The 22,661-nt window shown below is 39.7% G+C and overlaps 1 protein-coding gene across 4 annotated transcripts in view; it reads left to right on the top strand.

The window, feature by feature from the left end:
* lrrk2 (leucine-rich repeat kinase 2) overlaps nt 1–22,661 on the top strand; it is a 49,876-nt gene that overhangs the window by 14,362 nt on the left and 12,853 nt on the right. For all 4 annotated transcript variants that reach the window (XR_006011796.1, XM_041996356.1, XM_041996355.1 and 1 more), the window contains exons 14-40: nt 1,849–1,976; nt 2,524–2,668; nt 3,131–3,270; nt 5,386–5,511; nt 5,892–6,062; nt 8,788–9,049; nt 9,138–9,326; nt 11,269–11,384; nt 11,588–11,660; nt 13,149–13,345; nt 13,433–13,680; nt 13,909–14,057; nt 14,791–14,884; nt 14,973–15,159; nt 15,249–15,430; nt 15,534–15,757; nt 15,926–16,053; nt 17,273–17,491; nt 17,586–17,787; nt 18,157–18,245; nt 20,675–20,862; nt 20,952–21,106; nt 21,188–21,334; nt 21,623–21,814; nt 21,913–22,059; nt 22,158–22,270; nt 22,420–22,610. Coding sequence is in view for 3 of the 4 variants with exons in the window: in XM_041996356.1 (XP_041852290.1) it covers nt 1,849–1,976; nt 2,524–2,668; nt 3,131–3,270; nt 5,386–5,511; nt 5,892–6,062; nt 8,788–9,049; nt 9,138–9,326; nt 11,269–11,384; nt 11,588–11,660; nt 13,149–13,345; nt 13,433–13,680; nt 13,909–14,057; nt 14,791–14,884; nt 14,973–15,159; nt 15,249–15,430; nt 15,534–15,757; nt 15,926–16,053; nt 17,273–17,491; nt 17,586–17,787; nt 18,157–18,245; nt 20,675–20,862; nt 20,952–21,106; nt 21,188–21,334; nt 21,623–21,814; nt 21,913–22,059; nt 22,158–22,270; nt 22,420–22,610 (4,402 nt within the window). In the remaining variant the exon portion in view is untranslated. The remainder of the gene's footprint in view (nt 1–1,848; nt 1,977–2,523; nt 2,669–3,130; nt 3,271–5,385; nt 5,512–5,891; nt 6,063–8,787; nt 9,050–9,137; nt 9,327–11,268; nt 11,385–11,587; nt 11,661–13,148; nt 13,346–13,432; nt 13,681–13,908; nt 14,058–14,790; nt 14,885–14,972; nt 15,160–15,248; nt 15,431–15,533; nt 15,758–15,925; nt 16,054–17,272; nt 17,492–17,585; nt 17,788–18,156; nt 18,246–20,674; nt 20,863–20,951; nt 21,107–21,187; nt 21,335–21,622; nt 21,815–21,912; nt 22,060–22,157; nt 22,271–22,419; nt 22,611–22,661) is intronic.

The raw sequence follows: 22,661 nt of genomic DNA, 5'->3' as shown, positions 1-22,661 counted from the left end.
AGTTGACACGGCATCCTCCTCGCATTACTTCGACTTAGCAGATATTGCATACAGCTTTTCCAGTACCTTCTTTTTACACCGTGAAAAATGACCACACAGCTGAAGTTGCTTCTTGCTTCAGTTACATCCCACAACGTAGTGCTGCATCGTTGTCATGTCCAAACATGGCTGCATGGCCAAACCTCCCGACACACGTACACTAACAGCAATTATACAAAAATTAATATCCGCTGTTAATATAGGCCCAGTTTTGCTTATCGGCCGATACCGATATTAATGCCAATATATATCATGCATCCCTAGGAAAAACATAACATAACTATCTTCAACTAAGTTAATAAACTTAACTAATTCACAACAGAACAATTAGTTAACCACCCTGCCAAACTTGCTAATAAAAATGTGAAATATAAAATAAATGGTAAGTATTACACATAAAATGTGTATTGAATTAACTGAAATAAAGAAAAAATGTTACCAGACCGGGCTCAATGTGTGTAGCTGCCTAGGCGGCCATCACAGTCCAGATTATGCCACACTGCTTCAATAATGTTTAGGTCATGGTTATGGGAGGGATCCATCACTCCATCAAATCTGTTGCCACTGATTTTCAGGTCAGTTCCTGTGTCATTTGGCATACCTCAGCCTTTTCTCCCTCTTTTACCTCCTGAAGAATGGTAAGGTTTCAGTAAACAACAGATGGAGCCACTGTAGGCACAGATAAATCTTTCAGGTCTTTGTAGGATTTGTTCCTATTTGTCAAGGCCATAACTTTCAAATATTGTTTGTCTAATGTAGTTAGTTTTTTTAGGCCTGAAAGTTTATCTTTTGTACTCCACATGTCCAATTGTCTCAGTGTTTGAGATAAGCCATGTTTTCAGCTAATACCCCTGTGATGATCACCTTAGAAACAAAAATATTTTCTGTCTGTCAAACTGCATTATTTTTAATCATTTTCATAGAAGCAATCAAAGAAATTGGATCAAATGATTCCTCGTTGTGACAGACTGCTGGTTATAAAGTGCTAAATTATTCCATTTAAAATTGGTCATTTGCAAAATCATCTGTTAGGTATTAACACAACACTGGTCCATTCCCTGAGTTAGGTCAAGCTTGATATTTTTATGCTCATAGGTTGGCATTAAATAGCCTAAAAAAAGAAACAAAATTAAAACACATGTCCCTAAAAATGTACAAGGGACTGGACTGAAAATAAGAGAAAAAGCAGCCAATATTTTAAAAAAAACTGTGAAAGCGTTTCAGATTTCCTGGAAAACTACTGTTCATGACAAGAAAGTGTGAGTGCTTGGAAGCAGAATACAAAGAAGTAAGGGCTACTGCTCAAGTCAGAAGACTTTTTTCTAGTTAAAGCTGTAATGTGCCCTCTGAAGTGGTTAAAATCTGCTAATGTTTTATCTTAATTGCAGTTCTATAAGTAAAGTTTGAACACAGGCTCTAAATATCCTTCATGTACTAAGATCGGATAATTTTTAAGGATGCTTCAGTGTGTTCATGTGCAGTATTTGTAGCTTTGTCTGGAGAGAAATGCCTTACCCTCTTATTTGATATTGGCAAAAACAGCCACTCATTTACGTCACAGTGTAAGTAGCAGCATAAATGACACATTTTCTTCGTCCAGCAGAGGAATGCAAAGCTGCTTCAGTGCAGCAGCTTTTTCTGTTCTGATTTCTTTGAAAATGAGGTTATAGTGTCCTCTGCTTCCAGCAGCAGTGCACATGTAACAGCCCTAATTTGATTAGTGATCGACAACAAAGTGGTTTTGTCTGTGTGCATGTTTCCTTGCCTCTTTGTCCCAACTTGTTTCCTTGGTTGTGTGGGAATTCCCAGACAGGAGTTTAAGGGAGCACGGCATCTCGGTGGGAGATCCCGACATGGCCGACGTGTCGCTGAAAGTGCTGAAAAACCAGTGCGTGGTGGAGGGCGCTCACACGCTCTACCTAGAGGTTCTCAACAGGGTATGGAAATTTTTCGAATTGTCCCCATCTTCTTCAGCATTTCTGCATTTTTACAGCTTCAGTCTAAGTGTGGGCTGATATACAAGAAAATAATAAATTAAGTGGATTAACAAAATATTGTATTTTACTCAACAAAGAAATGCCACTGTAAGCTCTGTACATGTAGTTCTCGTTTATGAGTTGAACAAACAGTCCATCTATTCATTGATACTGTGCATTACACTTCTCTGTGAGCAGAACATAAAATGGGTGTAATTACATTTCTAAAAAGAATTTACTAATTTACGAACTGGTATGAATGAATGGCAGACTTTTTTCCCCCCATGTGGTTGTTGGTACACTTTGTCCTAACAACCCCAGAAATGGTTGAAGCCAGAAAAAAATACACAAGATGTTAAAATCAAATCATCATTCATGATTTTTATAACTTCAAACAATTGATTTTTCATCCAAAACCACTATCAACAGTTAAAAAAAACATTTAAAAACTTTATATTTTGACCTTCTTTTTCTTTTTAATATAAAATCTGTTTGTGTGTGTTTTCAGTTCATCAGCAGCTCAGCCATACAGAGGTGTGGTTTGAAGGTGCTGTCTTCTCTGGCTGACTGCTCTGGTGCAGTGGACCTTCTATGCCAGCAGGGGGCGATAGACACAGTTCTGCATACACTACAAATGTTCCCACAGGAACGAGGTACACTCCACACCCAGATGAGCAACCAAAATGAGCTTTTTGTCAGTGGTGGAAAGTAAGACATGAATAATCTTGTCATAACATTATTTTGCAACACATATCTCAATCCAAATTAATAGCAGGACGGTGTTGCTACCACAGCGAAGCTGACTCTGCGGACCTTAGACTACTAAACTGCTTCACAGTCAGTCCCTTTACAATCAGTCTACAATCTCAGGTCTGAAAGTGCGTTAGCTGCAGTGAATATGGTTAGATTCAGTAACTTAAGCAGTTGCTGAACTCTTTTTTTTTTTTTTTTTTTATGCACCTCATAAAATCTGTTTACACTACCTCTGACAAAAACAGGAAAAATTAATGAAGCATTTTATTGACTAAAACTGCATTCAAACTTGAACATGTAATTGCAGGATTTAAAAGATATTTATAAATTGTAAAAGTTTAATACTTCCTTATTCTCCCCAGAAATACACTACTGGGGTCTGACCCTGCTCAACTACCTCGTGTCCAGAAAGAAGCTGTCAAGGATGATCGTACCTGTCCTGGCCTCCGTTGTGGTTGCCTCTCTTATTCAGTACAGAGAAGACTCCGAGATGCTGCTGAAGGTGAGCCCAGTGCTTTAATAATAATAATAATAACTGCTAAAACAAGACCATTTCACTCGAGAATCACAATATTTATGACCAGTGTTGGGCTAGTTTCCAAACAAAGTAACTAGGTACAGGGTACTAGTTACTTCATTCAAAAAGTAACAGTTACTTTGATTACTTACACCACAAGTATTTTTTTAGTTACTTTGGTAAAATAACATTCTCAAAAAATTCTCTCATTAATATCCTTATAACTTGAAGTGTTGTATGAAATATAAAACAAACTCAAACACAAAGTAATTTTTTAACACTTAATTTATTTAACCCACAAGAGCCAGATGTGACATATTTGTCACGTACAGTTTCTGAGACATTTTGCTTCAATTTATGGTATAAACTTTGCTCAAAATCCCGTTGAACACAATCTGATACTTGTCTTCTGTCCCCTAATAGATACCCCAAAGCAGAAAACCATATTATAATATTTTTAATATATGACATGGTATCCCCCCCAAAAAATGTTATTATTTTGTTACATTTTGTTACAGGGCCAAATAAAGACCTTATATTTAAAAAAACTGGACTTTTCTTACCATTTTTTTCATGGGTAGGGCCTTAATGGGTTAAGTCAGGCAAGCAGATTATTTAAAAAATATAAAGTAATATTACAACTGCTCAACAAAGGTCTTTATTTGTTCAGTAGATAACTTTGCATTAATATAATTTCTCAAACAACATCTGCTGATTTTATGATTCTTTTCAGCTTGTCTACGCAGCAAAGTTATGTTCCAGTTGTCCCTTTATGTTAAGAGACCTTTATTGGACACTGTTGCATTTTGCAGACTACAACCTGAAACCTACAAAATTATGGCTTTATTATTAACTTTTTATTATTTTTATAATAAATTTTGCCCTGAAAGATCCATGCCTCTTTTGTTTTGGTAAAACCTCTTTCCACCGTCAAACGCTTCCCCCTCCATTGAAATAATAAACTCCTTCTCCACCACTTGTCATCACTTCTCCACTGATCATTACCTGGCTGACGGTAAAGGAGTGGACCCAGTCAGTGGGCACAGCCCCACACACACACACACACACACACACACACACACACACACACACACACACACACAAATGACCAGGAGATGAAGCAACAGTAAGTCCAGAGTTTTAATCTGGAACCACAGAAATCACTTTACCCTCAGAGAGATAAAAGACAAGAACGTTATGAGAAATGTTCATCATAACCAGAAACAATGTTTGTTTTTTTTCCTGTTGGCTGTAAGCAGTTAGAATCACATGAAACACCTCTCCTGAGGAGGAGACAGAGACACAACATCCAGCAGCCTGAGATTAATGTCAATCATTTTTCTTTTTAGTCATTTATTCCATTAGGTTTCATTCATTAGTCAGAATTTCTGTTAAAGGAACTTATACCATGGTCTGAGTGAATACTTGATTCTGATTGGCTGTAGGGTGTCCATCATAAAGGGTTTTAGGACACCTATAAAAAAGTTTCAGTCAAAAAGCCTTATTGTTGTAAATTATTGCACTGGCTAAATGCTAGTTGGTAACTGTGGCAACAGAAACTCAGACCCGGGGCTGGAGACACGCCAGATTATGTCTGTGACGGTGCATCGCTGTGAAAGCAGCTTACAGGCTTATTGAAACGATTTAGGAAACTATCTGAGGACTTTGACTGTTTCAAACAAAATTTTGCATCATCCTCTGGACACACACGAGCTGTACGAGCTGCACCCGCCCTCTGAAATAATTCTTTGTGTCACGTAACATAACTGTGGCCGAATGAGCTTCTGTGTCAGAGTCGGTTACCTTGGCAGCGCGTCACAACAAGAGATATTAAATAGTCCACTCAGCCGCTTCTTGTGAAAAACATCACGACGATGAAAATCTGACAACTGTAGACTGTTGAGCAGCTAAAAGCTTGTTTTCCTCTGAGAAAAATAACCAAACAAAACTCAAATCATCAATAAAGGGATGTCATGATTATAGATAATAGGTATATACTAACTTGAGGTCTTCTGAATGCTACTGATTACAGGTCATCATAACCCGTTTCTGCCTCTGTGTGTGTGTGTGTGTGTGTGTGTGTGTGTGTGTGTGTTACAGTGCTTTCAGGTGGCATTGAGGATGTTGGACGCCTGCTCAGGAGCAGCTGCTGAACTGCAGAGAGAAAACTTTGACAGGCACATCTTCCAACATCTCAGAGAGGAAACCGACCACAGCTTCAGCCCGGTGAGTTCAACCGTCAGTGTCCAGTTTGTATATGGAGTTAAAGAGAACTCTCCCTGTATTAAGTGCATGGATGTCGGAGCAATTTGGCACAAGTGGTCTTGCCATCTTGACATTCTTATCAGTAGAGCACAAGTCCTCATCAGCCTACTAAAATGAGCATGGTAATTCTTTGTAGATCCAAATTATGTTAAAACATAGACAGTACTGCCTACTGGCAGACAAACATTACTAAGGGTTAGTGGAAGATATACCTGATATGTCCAAAGTTTGTTTAGATTAATCATGTACAGTACTGTTCTGCTCTTTTTTAATTTTAAGTTCTTGGAAAATGTTTCATTGGAAATGACTTCTTTAACATCCTTGTGTTTGTCTCTTGTCAGCTGCGGAAGTCGGTGTGCCTGGCTCTGTCCAAAATGTGGTACGACTCGGAGCTACACTACAAGATGCTGGAAAAAGCCTGCATGGACGGAGATACGATGATGGTGGAGTGTCTGATCGAAATGGGTGCTGATATCAACAGGAAGACAAAAAACGAGTCTCTTATTTACCAGGTTAGACATTTAGCACATCAAGTCTAAACCAGGAAGATTTGGACCTTTCTTGATCATGTTCATAGCGTGTTATCTTAAGATGGTAGCGTCTCTAATTGACTTTTTATTCATTACCATTTAGCAAAACTAACTCACTGACTTAGAGGCTATTCCATGAAGCAGGACTGAGTGAAAGTCTCACTTATTTTGATAAGTCTGGCTCATCGAAATAAGAGTTTTGTTCCATCATCATGGCTTAAATGAGTCCCAGCTGATTTACCATGGTAACTATTGTAGTTCTGGACCAGGCTAACTGTCAAGTTTATTCAAGTCTTGTCTCAAAGAATGTCTGACAGGTTGAAATGGGATTTAGAAAAGAACATTCCACCAAATGAATTCTGGACTCAGGCTGTTTGTCATGTAACAAAATAATACTAAAATCTATTAAAACAGATAGCAGCATTTACATTGTTTCTAAAATAAATAAAGCCTTAATATTGCAAAAGTAGAACAATATATGCAATGAGATGTGTAATATGGAGGGATTGGATGACCTTTTGACCTTTGAACTTTCATTATCTTTAAAACAGAAGCAGTACAAACTGCACAAGTGGACTGTACTCAGCTGGACATGAAGCTTAATTAGATGATAGCGCTAGTTACCTCTGACAAAGCGGTGGTTATGTTTTCAGCTGTGTACATCTGTCTGTTAGCAACATAACTCAAAAAAGTAGTGGACAGATTTTGATTCAATTTTCAGGAAATCTCCTAAATGGAATAAGGAACAATTGATTAGATTTTAGGGGTGATCTGGATCATTGCCTAGATTCCAGTACCCCCTAAAACCCCCAGAGGGGGTCATTTTGACAGCCTGTCGACGCAGCATTAAAAGAGAAATGATAAACGTGGCGTTCACAGAGGGAATTTTATTATTTTTTTCTTAAAATTATTTTTATCATTTGGAAGTAGACAAAAAACCTGTTAAAATATAACTGATTTAGCATGTGGGATTACTTTGGGCTTGTATTTCAAACATAAAATGTCAAACACTTGCCAGCTTACAAAATTTACCAACCACCGAACATATAACACAATTAAATCATTTTTTAAAAGTATTTTATATTTTTGATCAGTGATTTTTTTTTTAAGTATCATATAATGTTAAAGTAATGAAACAGCGCTGGATGTCAGCTGATATTGATTTATTGTACCGCGCGTTGTCAGCTAAATAATGAGCGCATGCTGGGTCATTCTGGCATCAATGCCGCTCCGGTAGTGGACCCATGCAATCAGCCTTCCTCATTCATTTGTTGAAGCATAGCCAAAGCTCATTCTGGTTCTCGTTCTTCTGCTTCTGTTCATTTTTTTATTATGTTTTGTTATGTGGTGTTGGTCTGTCAGTCTATTAGAAACGTTATGGACAGATTCTGATGACATTTTCAGGAAGTGATTACATTTTGGGGGTGATCTGGAGCATTGTCTGGATCCAGGAATTTTTTTAAAGGATCCTTTACTTTGGAGGGAAAGGGTAATTTTGCCATTAAAGCTTTTAACTCATCAGACAATGCCCAGAATCATTGGCAAACGATGTAATTACAAGATGACATCATGGGAAATATTATAATTCAAATTTCTTTAACCATGATCTTGTTGATATTCTAGATCAGGCAATCCAGAAGGTTTGAAGTATAGGAGGTACTGGGTGGGCTGTTGGGTCTTTTGGAGTTTTCCTCATTGACCTTGTGGCTTGGCGGAGGTCTGCGCTCTGAGTGCTTTTGTGAGTCTGACTTTTTCAGATGGGTCTTTCTTTCTTGAGCGACTTTCATTGAATACCCCTCTGCTGAACAAAGATGATGACCATGGAAAATCAGCATGTTGGTGATGTTGCTTAAGGATTTTTAACATAGCAACATTTAGCCTGACACTCCACACTGCTTCCAGCAACTCTCAGAAAGTGGTAACCTTGGAAACAATACTTTTTTTAGATACTTCCAAAGGAAATGCCACTTTAAGAATATGAAACCCACCATGTAAAAAGTATTACAAAAAATCTACATTATTTCATTTGTAACCAGTAACCCCTTCTGTTGCCCCCCCCAAAAGTGATATCAAGAAAACTATTCCTGTATCTTTGACTTGATTTCAGTTTGATCTTACCTAAATATATGGATCGCCCAGACCCAAACTAAATGGACAGAAATCTGAACTCCTATATGCCCTATCTGTGAAGCCCCTGCAGGGCTACACAAATTACTAACGGATATAAAGGACACAGACTTTGAATCTGTAGTACTGCCCAAAAATTATCTTGGCTTTTGTGATCATATTAGCCTGTCATGTATGTATTATTTCTGCTGTCTCCAGGCCAATCTATTCTGTTTAAAATAATAAAAGTAAAAAATAAAAAATCCATGTTACACAAGTGGAGGGAAGTGTCTTCACAAAGGATCACTGTTAACATTTGGTGGAAAAAAAATCTTATTTAATACTGAAAAACATTCCCAAACTCATAATTGAGGATAAAGTTTCAATTCTTAAAGTTTGGTATTAGTCTATTTGTTTATCCGCAGAATTGAGTTGTTTATCATTAATGAAGCCAAAAGTTGGAATATTAAAAATTTGTTACTTTTCTCAGGCTGACTCTTTGACTGTTTAACTTTTTGAAATTTGTAATTCTTTAATGGAGATAAATTATGATACTTAAACTTCTAAACAAATAATAATAAACTCACTGATTGATATTCAGGTGTGTGAGAAAGGTGGGCCTCTGGAGCTGGTGGAGCTCCTGCTCAGCCGAGGTGCCCATGATCAGCATGTCCGCAGGGCTCTGGCTGTGAGTGTGAAGAGAGGTGACGGGCCCACCGTCATCCAGCTGCTGGGCCGTCTCGGTTTAGACCTGAATAACAGCGCTCTGTGCCTGGGCGGCTTCAGGCTGGGTCGGCTGGACGCCGCCTGGCTGAGTCCTCTGCTGACCGAAAAGGGCAGAAGTTATAGCCTACGTTACAACAGTAAGCTGAACTCTTTATCACCACACATTATACCCGCTTCCTTTGTTTGTTAAAAAGTTCTTATCTGATGTCTGTTCCCCTCTTCAAGGTAAAGGTATGAGTTTGGCGAGGTACATTCAGTCTTTCCAGAGGTCTAAGAGCACTGGCGGTTTTTCCAGACCGATGTCTGACCAGTGTCTGACCTCCGGCTACATTTCTGACGAGAGTGATGACTCCAGCTTCAGTGTCGTCTCCATGGAAGACAGCTTGTTTATCAACGAAGACATGGAGAGTGACGGTAAAGCGTTAGCGACATGTCTTCAGTCAGTCCTGCATGTGTACAGAGATGTCTGATAGTTATGTTCTCTTCAGCACCATGAGGGGTTAAAATGAGCTGAAAAGCAACAGTCTGACTCAAATACATTGATATAATCCACCGTGGAGCCCCAACAAAGACAGTGAATGTCTTTGGATTTGAAGTGTAACTGACACTTTATTAGATTAATACGCCTGATGAAGCAATGCTTTTCACAGCCTAATAACATCTCACTGTGTTGTTGTCCTCTTTTTCTCAAAAACAAAGCTGAACATCATGTTCTTTCAAATTTTAATACATTTTTAGCTTCCAATGTTAATGTTATCTGACCAATGATCCTAAGTCTGTATGCAGTTACTGGTACATCCAGGAAATCCCAGTTTTGAGATATGCAGTACTATGTGGGGCTGCCACAGCAACCAGATTGTAATCTTTTAAATTGACCTTGAGCAATAGTTGTTTTTTTTGGGGTTTTTTTCTTCCATTGGACATCCCATTTTTATTGCCTTCCCTGTAACCAACTGTTTTCCCATTTTCAGAGGATTATGGGTTTTCCTTGTTTTGTTTTTTAATGTTAGGACACTTAACACTGAATCATTAACCCATTAACACAATAGAAGTCAAATGTACGGCTCAGGGGCCGGAGCCGGCCCACCAGAGGGTCCAATCTGGCCCGTGGGATGATTTTGACAAACATGAAAATAGCGTAAAGGACTAACTGCATTTTTCTCCAATAAAACTAACTGCAATTCCCAATTTGTCCACCAGAGGTCACACTTTGTGTAGAAACGGCAGTTGCATCACAACAATGAGACTCCCAGCTGAACAGCACATAGCAGCAGTGCACCACTGGTTTCATAAATGACAGTTTTGTCCACTGGTTGGCCCTTCTGCAGACATCACTGCTTTGTGTAGCAACCCCATCACCAAAGAAAATGTCTCTGTCAAAAAGAAAAGTGGACACAGAATACTGAATTTTCAAAGAAAATGGACAACAACTTATTTATTAATGAAGTGAATGGGAAACCTGTGTGCTTGGTATGTATGCAGCAAGTTGCAGTGCAAAAGGAATATAAGATTGGGCACCACTGTGAGACTCATGGTGAAAAGTACAACAATTTCCAAGGAAAACTAAGAAGAGAGAAAATAAAAGAACTGTTAGCAGGTTTGAGGAAACAGCAGTCTGTTTTTACCTCGAGCCATGAGGTTAGTGATGCAGTGGTGAGCCATCTACCTTATTACTAAAAAATTAGCATTAGCCTCCAAACCATACTGTGAGGGCGAGTTAGTGAAAACTTGCATGGCGAAGGCTGCTGAAGTCATGTGCCCCGAGAAATGACAGGTTTTGCCAACATCAACCAGACGAGGAACACTGTCGCAGACAGGATTTCACATCTTTTGGCAGACTTGGATGGCCAAATGAAAAGCAAAGTCAAGTCATTCGTTGCATTTTCAGTTTCGATCGATGACAGCACTGACATTACAGATGTTGCAGAAACTCGAGCTGGGTGAGGAGCATCCCATCCCGGGACCCACTCTGAAACAGGAACTTGAGCTGGGTGAGGAGCGTCCCGTCCCATGTAAAGACTACAGTGTTGCTAATGGATGACATCACACGATGTGTGACAGGTTTTAACTAGGACCCCACCTGACAAGCAGTAGAGGGCTCATGCTGTTACATGAGTTCTTTGGCTGAAGTTAATAATTTCCAAAGTCTTTTGTTCTCGGAAAGTAAGAGTCGGAAAAACAACCATCATTGCTGCTTCCTTTTCGTCCGCCATGTTTGTTTACACTAAAGTCTTATTTGTTACGCGAGATTTGGAATATTGACTGTGAAGAACCTGGTACTCTTACAAGTGTCAGTTGTCAAGTTTGAGTTGGACTTGGTTAAGTTAGCATCTTTCTTCATATGTTTTTCTTCTAGGAAGTGATTCAGTGTCAGGTCCTCTGTCTCTAAAGCCATGTAACAATTCAGCTGAAGAGCTGAGGGGGGAATCTTTGAAGAGGAAGCAGGGACGACGCAGACATGCCAGTGCAGAGGTAAATACTCCAGATCAGCCTTTAGTGTTTTTTTTTATGTCTGTGAGGTTTTATCTTTTCCTTTTTTATTTATTTATTTATTTATTTTGGGATAAATCTGTTTGGTGGTGCATTATTTATATTGGACTGTTGCAAATCAGAGTATAAAGCTTGAATATTCCCAGTTTCTTTTTTATTTTCTGTCTTTTCTTTCTTCTGTTCAGAGTGGACACACTGAAAATGAAAACGGTGAACCTGTACAAAGAAGATTTGGAAGGACTGGTTCGGGACAAAAATGTAATTTCAACTCAACTTTTACTTCATTCTTTAACATCCCAGATGTTTCTGGTTAACCTAATAACATAACATAATAATAAAAATAATAACCATAATAAAAAATACTAATAAACATTTCCCAGAATGTTGGGGGCAGATTCATATATTTAAATTAATTAATTTGATAACCGGTAATGGTCATATCATTGCAGCCTTTTGTTTTGTAAACACGTCCATATTGCCTTTTCACCAGAAACAAAAAATAGGAAAAATGAGCAGGGCACAAATACATATTCAAGCAAACTCGATACCTAGAATGGCTTGAGGGATTTTTTTTTTCTTTCAAAATTGTCATAAACATTCAGCTGGACTCAATGATGAACTGGTTAGTGTTGAAAGCCAAAGTTCAAAGTCACTGACACAATATATTCCCCATCAAAATTATGAATGTTTGATTGATCAATTGCTATTTTTTGTGATTGGGATTAACTGACTTGTTCAGGCATTATAATGTGTGAATGCTACACGTTAGATTCCCCACCTCTGGCATTTGGGAGCCCAGAACGAGATCTCTGCCTCAAATCCCTCCACTCCGTGTTCAAAGTGTCATCACCTAAACTCCCACTGTCACCCCCATCTCCGTGTCCCCCCACATGTCCTCCCTCACCTCTGGGTTCACTACCTCCGCCCCTCCCTTTTTTGCACCTGAGCCCTCTTCCTCGTCTGTGCCTCCGACCTCTTCCTGATCTCCTTTTTCTCCATTGCTCTCGCTAGTAAACTCTTCTGAGATTGAGTTGTCAGAGTCTGTGTCCATAATCATCCGTAAGGCTTCTGTAACGGAGTAAGTTTTCCGTGGAGTCAGTATTTTCAATCCGAAGTGCAACGATGTGTACTGCGTTGCTATGGGTTACCAGTTACGTATTTGTGTTAAAAAAAACTTTACTGCCCTTCACTCTGTTTTTTGGAAGAGTGATTTCTTTTGTTTGTTTTTGGACCCAGGAATGCTGTAGTCATTCACAAGATCTGCATGTGCCCTCCACATTATAACCTCAAAAATACACATTGGCTGAAAATTCTGTTCAAAAGTTGTTCAGTTGTTTGCATGCCACTTTTTTATTTTGAGCTTCATTGCTGACGGCACACAAAGCACCTACTTTAGAGCCGTGATTCATCCACTCCTCATTCATACGTGGTGATGGTAAGCTACATGTGTAGCCACAGCTGCCCTGAGGCACGAAAATGTGGCAGCCAATGTGTGCCAACGGCCTTTCGGACCACCATCAAAACATTCATACACATTTATACATCGGTAATGGTGACACTGAAGGAAGAGAGGGTGATGCGTCTTGCCCAAAGACATGACAGATGACTGGGGGAGTGGGATTCGAACCGCCAACCAGCTCTGCCACCTGTGCCACTGTCGCCTTGAGGGCGCTGCTGGCTGCTACATCTGCATGCTTTGTTGTTGCCATGGAGATTATTAAGCAAAGATTGTGTTGTGCTCCACAGTGCTGGGATCTGGTGATAACTCCGCCGCCCTGCCTAAAGAAAGGGAAAGAATTCACCTGCTGGACCTGTCAGGGAATGAGTTGGACTCTGTGTCCTGTCTCATGGACGACATCTTTGACCAGCAGCAGCTGTGGCACCTCCACCGCCTGGACCTGAGTCACAACAGTCTATTGGAGTTTCCCTCTACAGTCTGCCAGGTACTAGTCTGAACAGTCACCATGACACCAAATGATAAAAGAGAAAGCACACTAAAGTTTCTTACGTTTGGTTTTCATTTGGTGCAGAGTTTGAATAGTCTGACTCGACTGGACCTGCAGGGGAACCAGCTTCAGTCGCTGCCAGAGGAACTGCTGTCTCTGCCTTCACTGAACACGCTGAACGTCTCTCGTAACTGTGTCGGCCCCGTATTGAACTTTGACCCCTCTGTCACCTGCCCGTCTCTGAGGCAGCTCAACCTTTCATTCAACAAAATCACATTCCCTCCGGAGCTGGGTCGCATCACGGAGCAGCTGGAGGAGCTGTCTCTAGAAGGGTAGGCTATTTGAGGAAGAAGAGGTAGTTTAAATCAATAAGATCTTTATATACAAGGTAGCTTCTAATATATGAAACATAGCTCTTTTTCATTGTTTATCAAGTTATTTCTGTCACTCAGAAAAAAAACTATTTAAAACTTCTTTTTAATGTCTTTGCAAAGGATAAAATCATCTCTACCTTTTTTAATCCTTCTTGAAAAGTTTGACTCCTCTCTTTTCTCTTTCAGTAACAGTATTAGTGAGCTGTGCACACCTCTGTGCCTGCCAGAGATCAAGCTGCTGGATGTGAGCAAGAACAGCGTGGAGAATATTTCTCCTGACTTCCTGACCGGCTGCCCCAAATTGGAAACTTTTAATGCATCTGCAAACAAAATCTGTGAGTACTATCGAAACTGAAATCAGAAGTTTTCCTTGTTGCACTCTGATGGACATTCAGACACGATGTTGTCTCTAAAAGAAACATGTGGATGGACAAAGAAAGTTATGATACAAAACAGCACTTCACAGCAAAAGTCATGAACCTGTCCTTGTTTCTTTATATTTTGCTGGGAGTTTTCTAACAAGCTTTCAATTAAAAATTTGGTATGAACACATTCATTCGTCAAAGTCTGAATCCTCTTAGACAAAATAACTTTTGTTCTTCACTTTGTCATTAATGTTGAGGGGCCCTGGGGAGGATTCATCACTCCATCAACACTGTTATCACTTATTTCCAGTTCATTTCTTGTGTCATTTGGCAAATTTCAGCCTTTTCCCCGTTTCCTTTTCTTACCAATGGCCTCTTGATAGCCATCCTTGCATGGAGCCTGTTTCTGATGAGACTTCGACCAACTTTAGATGGATTAACTAAAGGTCCAAATTTATCTCTGATGTCTTTACAGGATTTGTTTCCATTTTTAAGAAAATTGCTTTCAGATTTTGTTCACCTGCTGTCATGTTTTAGACCTGACCTGAAAGTACATTTCTGTCTGTATATTATTGTTGTAAAAGCAGTTGCTGATAAATGAAGAAAGTGTATGTTGGATAATTTTCATGTGTCAGTGGTGACCCAGGTAATGCTTTCCTATCCTTGAATAAGATCAGAAGATGTTTTGTTTTTTTTCCTTCAGGTTCTCTGCCACAGCTGCCAGCCAAGATCACAACACTGAAACTTGCCAACAACAGCTTCTCTGACATTCCTGAGGCTATTCTTGAGCTCCCAAAGTATGTCTCACGATAAAAGTTTCATGCTCTTTAACATAAAAAAGGTGTTTGTGTAGCTTAGCTTCTTTCTTTCTTTCCTTCCATCCAGCTTGCGGTCAGTAGACATGAGGACCAATAACATTGCTGTTCTGCCTGGTCCAGGATTCTGGGCATCCTGCAACATCCGGGAGATGATGTTCAGTCAGAATTGCATCAAAGCTCTGGATCTGAGCGGACCAATCTACAGATGGACCAGACTGGAGAAACTCCACCTGAGTGACAACAAGCTGACTGAGGTGAAGGACCGTGTGCAGAATTCCGTCAAAGATTAAATAACGGATTCCTCCAAAGGATAATATTTAATGGTTGTGTTGTTCACTTGCAGATCCCTCCACAGATCGGCTTGTTGGAAGGCTTGACCTCGCTAGATGTGAGTCGCAACACAAGCCTGCGGTCCTTCCCGGATGAAATGGGAAAACTGGGCAGACTGTGGGACCTGCCACTGGACGGTCTTCGGCTGCAGCTGGACTTCAAAATCATCGGCAGCAAGACAAAAGACATAGTCAGGTCAGATTTCCGGTCTGCTCTGTGCCTTCTAGTTTAAAAAAACACCTTGTTTATTTAGTAACTAAAATCAAGTAAATAAACAGCACCTACTTAAATCTGCCAGGTTCCTGCAGCAGCGGCTGAAGAAGGCGGTGCCGTATTACCGCATGAAGCTCATTGTGGTGGGGAATGCCGGCAGTGGGAAAACCACCCTGATCCAGCAGCTGATGAAGAAGAAGCGCTGCCTTCTGAGCTCAAAGCAGAGCGCTGTTGGTATTGATGTCCTGGACTGGACCATCAGGGAACGAGACAAGAAGAAAATGGTGCTGAACATCTGGGACTTTTCAGGTTGGCCAACACGTGTAGTCAGACGAGAACCATTAGAAGTCACTGTTAAAAGGATTAAATTCTTGGCATGTTGTTGTAATTTAATCCATTACTGTTAATTCTTTATGTTTGTATATCCTATCACCCCTGATGTGAATTAGTATCCCTCTCTACCTGTTTATCTTGCAGGTGGAGAGGAGTTCAGTGGCTCTCACCCTCACTTCCTGACATCCAGAGCTCTCTACTTGGTTGTTTACAATCTCAGCAAAGGAGCCAGTCAGGTGGATGCTCTCAAACCCTGGCTCTTCAACATCAAAGTGAGTCATTAACTAAAGATGAACTCTATTGAGGTGCTTTTGATAAAAAATGTCTCTATAATCTAAGTGTCCTGTGTTGATCCTGCTGTGCTGCAGATGGATTCTCTATCATGGGGGATACAGACATTTGGCAGGCTGTAGGGAAGGGCATTAGGTAGCCACAGGTCATGAGAATCTCTCATAGGTGGGACAGGTCAGGTACCTAGGTCATGTGATTTCATCCCAGCATTCTAAACTATATTGATACATTTATACCAAACTCCAATATAGTGGACCTACCTGGACAAAGATGATTCTTGTTGGTAATGTTTTTGGAGGAACTGTCACCCAACTATTTAAAGGTGTAAAATTGATTAACACCTTTATGCCATTAAAGGTTAAATTGACTTAATTTTTCTTCCAGATGTGTATTATTAATTAATTTGCCAGTGCACATATGTTTTCAGGTAATTTCTGTCAGTATGTTCTATAGTACGAGAAAATGAGAGGTGGGATCTTTACTTTTCTCACCTGATCGTTCTTCATTCAGGTGAGGGAAATGTTATTGTAGTTTCTCTTGGTGATTGGGGGGAGATTGTAATTGACCTCTTCATTATACTGCCAGTGAAACACTGATGCAGGATGTGGAAGGTTGGACAGACATCCATCATGGGTCAGAGGAGCAAAGTGAGACTTTACATCGTCACTGGAAAAAAACCCTCACAACTTTTTCCACAGCTTGCACCGGGAATGAGATATTACTGATATAGCTCCAAAGGGAAGATGTTTGCTTAGATTTGTCAGTGTGGCATTTTGTTTGTTCAAATCTAGATTTGTTTCCAGAATTCAAAACATGTAAATAATTATTGGTATTCAGTTTTTTTTCTCCACTTTGTATGACTTTGAATGTAAAACATCAGAGACTAGCTAATGAGTTACCTATATTTTAAAAGCTTATACAAGAAATATTTGAAAATGTTAAATTTATACCCTAAAAACGCAACATATCCTGGTAGATACAAACTGTTAAATGGATGCTAAATGGCATATTTTGAAAAAGAATATGAAATAGTTTTTTTTAACGTAGAAAAGCTATTTAAAAAATTAGTTATTTATTTTTCCAAAAATGTTAAATGTCCCTGCCCATTTAAGGATGAAGATTAGGGCTACAGTGTCTGTATTATTTTTTAACTTTGTTTTCTCTGACATATTTTAAAGAATATTCACAATTTTACTTCAGGCGGTAGCTCCACTATCTCCAGTCATCCTGGTGGGAACCCACACAGATGTAAGCGAGGAAAATCAGCTCCAGGCCTGCCTGAGCAAAATCAGAGAGGAGCTTCTGACCCATCAGGGCTTCCCTGCCATCAGGGATTATCACATGGTTTCTCTCTGTGAAGACTCAGACTCTGTTGCTAAACTCCGTAAGGCCATCACCTCAGAGGTCACTGGCTTCAAGGTAAAAAACAAAAACAAAACAGGAAATAAAGTCTTTTCATTTTAATTTCCTCTCCCTTTCTCATCTTTCAGCATGTCGCTTGTTTCTCCCACAGATTCAGGGTCAGCCTGTGATGGGTCAGCTGGTGCCGGACAGCTACGTGGAGCTTGAGCGCAGGATTCTCCAGGAGAGGAGCAGGGTCCCCCCCGAGTTCCCTGTCCTCAGGCAGCATGAGCTGCTGCAGCTCATCCAGGAGAGTCAGCTGCAGCTGGAAGAAGCTGAGCTGTCCCACGCCATCCACTTCCTCAGCGAAGTTGGTCAGTTAAAAACAGGATGCTCTTTCAGACACATACATGAAAACCTCAAACTTATATTGAAATCTTGTTATTTTGTTCAAATAAGATTTTGTCTTAACAAAAACCATTATATTTCAATCAAATGTGTGGTTTTAAAAGAAGATTATTGTAGTTTGTGTTTCATTTGGATTTCTAATCCATGAATATCCCCAAACCCTCCCACATCATAGCATCAACTGCTACTGGTAAAGTCAAACATGATTAAATAAAATTATTTTAACTCTCAGCCACTGAATTCTAAGTCTCATAGTTACCTTAATGCATGCATTACATTTAATCCTATTTTATTTAGATATTAGGCAACACCTAAGTGTCGTTTTGTCCCTTCAGGGATTCTATTGCACTTCGACGACCCTGCACTGCAGCTTCAAGAGCTCTATTTTATCCACCCACAGTGGCTGTGCAGCATCCTCTCTCAGGTAAACACATATAAGACATGTATGTTTTTCTTATAAAGCAACACTTTATGCTATCTTACAGTTACAAATGTCTGTCTTTGGAGCCAGAGAAAACCAAGCCAATGCTAACAAATATTTAGAGTTAACTGACCTTCTCTTGGGTAAACGTCAGATGTTCAAGGGTCAGTAAATGCAGCATGTAACATACTTCTTTATGTTTTTCTGCATCACCTCTACCATGTTATAGATCATAATGCAGAATTCATGCAGGACCATCTCACCAACTGTCTCCATGGTGATAATTTCTGTCATAAAAGTTAAACAGCCAACATTGATGAAGAAACTTTGATAAAGTGATGATCTGGATAAAAACATTTTTTTCTTTTATCACTGATAACTGCAGTACAGAATCACCCAAAGTAAACAACTGTTGATTAAAATATAAGTTTTTCTTTGTTTTTATATAAGATAATCACTTGAGTTGTAATAATCAGCTTTAAAAAACCTAGACCTTAAAGAAAAGTCTCAATTGTTCCCACCCTTTTTCTGGTGCCCCCCATCAAAACATTGCTAGACCCACCCCTGCATAGCTGAAGTATAAATCCTTTCTACCATCTGTCAGCTACTTTGTTATGGAAGTTTCCTGCTCTGATGTATATCTCAGAACCTGTTAATAATTTCTCTCACCACATTCATGGCCCATAAAAACAGCCCTGCGTTTCCAACATCTGCACAGCAGCAATGATTTAGAGAAGACGTCCCCTTGCTTCCTTTTGCTGTTTCACTCTCACTAAATATCTGAATCTGATCTATCTTCAGCGATGTGTACATGGCTGTCTGATAACTAGTAGATTTTACAGCTGTGTCACTGGCAAACCTTATTAATACTGAAAAGAATGAAAAATAAATGTAAATAATTTCTAACTAATTTCTAATTGTTGTTATCAACAACTTCAGCTTCAGTGACATGGATCTGATTGACACGAGGCTGCTAAATTTAGCTTACTATTGCTAGTGTGTCCAAAAACAATACTTTGGGCTCAACATGTGCCAGTGTGAACCATGAACCGCTAGTTTCCTCCTTCTCAGCTGAACGATAAACAAACTCAACAAGAGAGACTGTACTTGCGGCAGAAAAGCTGATCAGCTGATCACTGACAGCCTGTTTGATGTTTAAGAAGAGGAAGGGGGGAGAGTAGGAGGCAACGCAGACACAGAGAGGACCAGAGAGCGACTTGAGCAGAGACGTTTGTGCAAAACTGAGGAAGAAGTACAAGTGTTGAAGCCTCTCACTGGGAAAAGCGTGGGTGTTAAAAGACCCTCATCCCCCACAGTTGTTGTTTCATCAATGTTCTTTTTATACTCAAATCCACCCATAGAACCAGCCGCCTCATATTGTTTCATCTTGTCTCTAGACACCTCCATGTCTTACCATCGTAACAGTTAAATGAGGATGTGTGGGGCTTGTCATGCTGCGCATGCATTAAAAATCTTAACGCATTTAATTACATAAATTAGTTACAGCCATTAACACTTTATTTTTGACAGCCTTAGTATTGATGTGTCAGAGTGATGTAGAAATGATTCATGCATTTATCTACAACTGTTTTTTTTTTAAAAACAATTAACAAGGTATAAGTATAGTATAAGGTCACTCGGACAGCTGTAGCTGATTTACATTATTGCTGCAGTTCTCAGTAAGACCAGAAAAGTGGTTCACAGCTGCCAGTCCTGAAGTCCCTATGCTGGCCTCCTGCATAATACCACTGCTCCTCCTTCTCCATTAGTTTATAAAGCTTTAAATGTAGTGCACAGTTTAAATCTGTTTCTGGCACCTAAAACAAGTTTACTTTCTGTTCCCGGAGTCTGAACTAAACACAGAAGCTGATTTCAGTTTTTAAGCACCATGTATATGAAGAAAACTCCAGCAAAACCAGCTTCCTTGTTTGAAATCAGATCCTTAGACCTTTCTGTCTTCTGTTTGTGATTAAGAGATTAAATCTCTGCTGTTTGTTGTGTGTTGTTTACACATTTTTAAAATGTATTTTATGCTCCAGGTAAAGAACTTTTGAGTGGCCTTGTTTACTTTTGCTCTTTAGAAAAATTTAAACCATATTATAGAAAGTAGTTTTCATCTGTAGCTGATTTTAAATACATCCACATGAAACTCATTTAGTTGTCCGGTCCAGTGATGATAGCTGTGTACTTTTGTTGATTGTAGTTTGTCCTATTAAGTAAACTAAATGTCTTTATTTAAGCTATATTTGAGCAGACTGACCCTGAAAGAAATGTAAAGAAATTGTAATTTTATCAAAACTCTAAAGCAAATTTAGTATGTAAATTCAGAAATTGCTTCAGTGACCTCTTTAGGTGTTTTTTTTTCAATATATTTTCTCAAGGAAACACATGTAAGAAGTGTTGGATGTATGTGTTATCTGTTATCTGTGTAGAATCTGACATTAAAAAGCTGCAACTTTTGGGAGAACCCCAAAGGAGTCATTCAGCGTTCGGTCGTGGAGAAGTTCCTGTTTGAAACCAAGTGTTTCCCAAAGAGCCACCTGCTCCAGTTCTTCAAACTTTTGGAGAAGTTTCAGATTGCTCTTCCCTTTGGTGAGGACCAGCTGCTGGTGCCCAGCAGGTATGTCTGAATTTGCACATTTAGAAGAGGTGCCAAGAATGAGACACGAAACAGTTTGAAACACTAACTCCTCATCTCTGCATCTGCAGCTTATCCAAACACAGACCAGTAATAGAGCTGCCTCACTGTGAGAACTCAGAGGTGATCGTGCGTCTGTATGAGATGCCGTATTTCCCCATGGATTACTGGTCTCGGCAGATCAGCCGCCTACTTGAGGTCTCCTCCTACCTGCTTTGTGGGAGAGGTAAACTGAACAACAACTGCTGCAAAAACATTTAGATAAAGAAGACGTTTAATAAAACCTGTCTTATGCTGTCGTTTCCAGAAAAAGTGCTTCGACCCAACCGAATCTACTGGAGGAGAGGCATTTACCTGAACTGGTCCCCAGAAGCATACTGTCTGGTGGAGGCTGCTTCAGATCAGGAAAATCCCTCCAGCTTTGTCAGAATAACTGTACCCTCTTCACAAAAAGGTCTGAAATTTGTCTTAAACTTTATTTCCATGAACTGAAAGAACATTAAACATACTGTAGACGACAACAGTGTCTTTTTAACTCAGATCAGCAAGTTGATATGTGGCATCGATTAGCTGTGACACAACAATAAGCTGACAAAACTGAAAAATTTGATTATACCATACAAGGTTATTGATCTTTTGTTAGTAACCACATAAATTCTTCATAAATTCTTATTGTCTGTTATTAAGCTCATTACTGTACTGTTATTTTTTTATGTTTACTTCTCTCTTTATTTTCCTCTAGGCCGGGTGTTACTAGGTCAGGTGGTGGACCAAATTGACTCTTTGTTGGAAGAATGGTTCCCTGGTCTGCTCAACACTGACATGCACGGCAATGGAGAAGCTCTGCTAAAGAAATGGGCTCTGTACAGCTTTGAGGATGGGCAGGAGTGGAGAAAAATTCTGCTGGAAGACCTTTTTAAATATTCTGAAAATGGTACAGACTATAAATCTCACTAAAAGAAGGTTCTGCACACAGACAACTACATTTCTAAACATCATCAGAAACCAATGTAACAACATCATGTATCCTAGATTTCATACTGAGGAACCCAGAGGATCCACGCTGCTCCCTCCCCATCTCTCAGATCGCACCTGACTTGGTCCTGAGTGACCAGCCTGCAGGAACAATCCTGGATAGTGAGGAGCTGAGTGTTGACATGTGTAAAGAGAATCGACTGGGTATGCCATAAGAAGAGCAAGCATCTCCTTTGCCTACTTTCCAGTTATAGTTTTGTTGGTTATAATCCTTCCTGTGTAAATCTGCATGTTGTTTACAGGAGATGGTGGGTTTGGAACAGTTTATAGAGGGATCTATAAAAACGAAGAAGTTGCTGTGAAGATATTCAACAAACATGCATCGGAGCTTTATATTTATAGACTTCTCAGACAGGTACCACTGCACAGTCTCTTTGCAGCAGTTTGCTGTACCTCTCATGAGAAGATCTTGATACTTCAAATTTCTGGAAAAAAGTAGTTTACTCGTCTATTTTGGAACAGATCTGTAATCATGTCTCTTCATGATCTGTTGATATTTTTTAGGAATTGGCAGTGTTGGGCCGTCTGCGTCACCCCAGCTTGGTAGGCCTGCTGGCAGCCGGCTCAGCTCCACAGGTCCTGGTGATGGAGCTGGCTCTGCGAGGCTCCCTAGATTCCCTCTTCGAGCACGAGAACGGTAGTCTCAACCAAAAGCTACAGCACAGGATCGCCCTCCATGTGGCAGATGGTCTCAGGTAAGAAGATATAAGGCTCTATGTGTCATTTTCTTGAGTAGTTATAAAGAC

This window comes from Melanotaenia boesemani, chromosome 10 (assembly GCF_017639745.1).
Source record: "Melanotaenia boesemani isolate fMelBoe1 chromosome 10, fMelBoe1.pri, whole genome shotgun sequence".
NCBI classification, from domain to species: domain Eukaryota; kingdom Metazoa; phylum Chordata; class Actinopteri; order Atheriniformes; family Melanotaeniidae; genus Melanotaenia; species Melanotaenia boesemani.
Note: the sequence above shows the minus strand (reverse complement) of the source record. Positions and strands in the feature narration are given on the sequence as shown.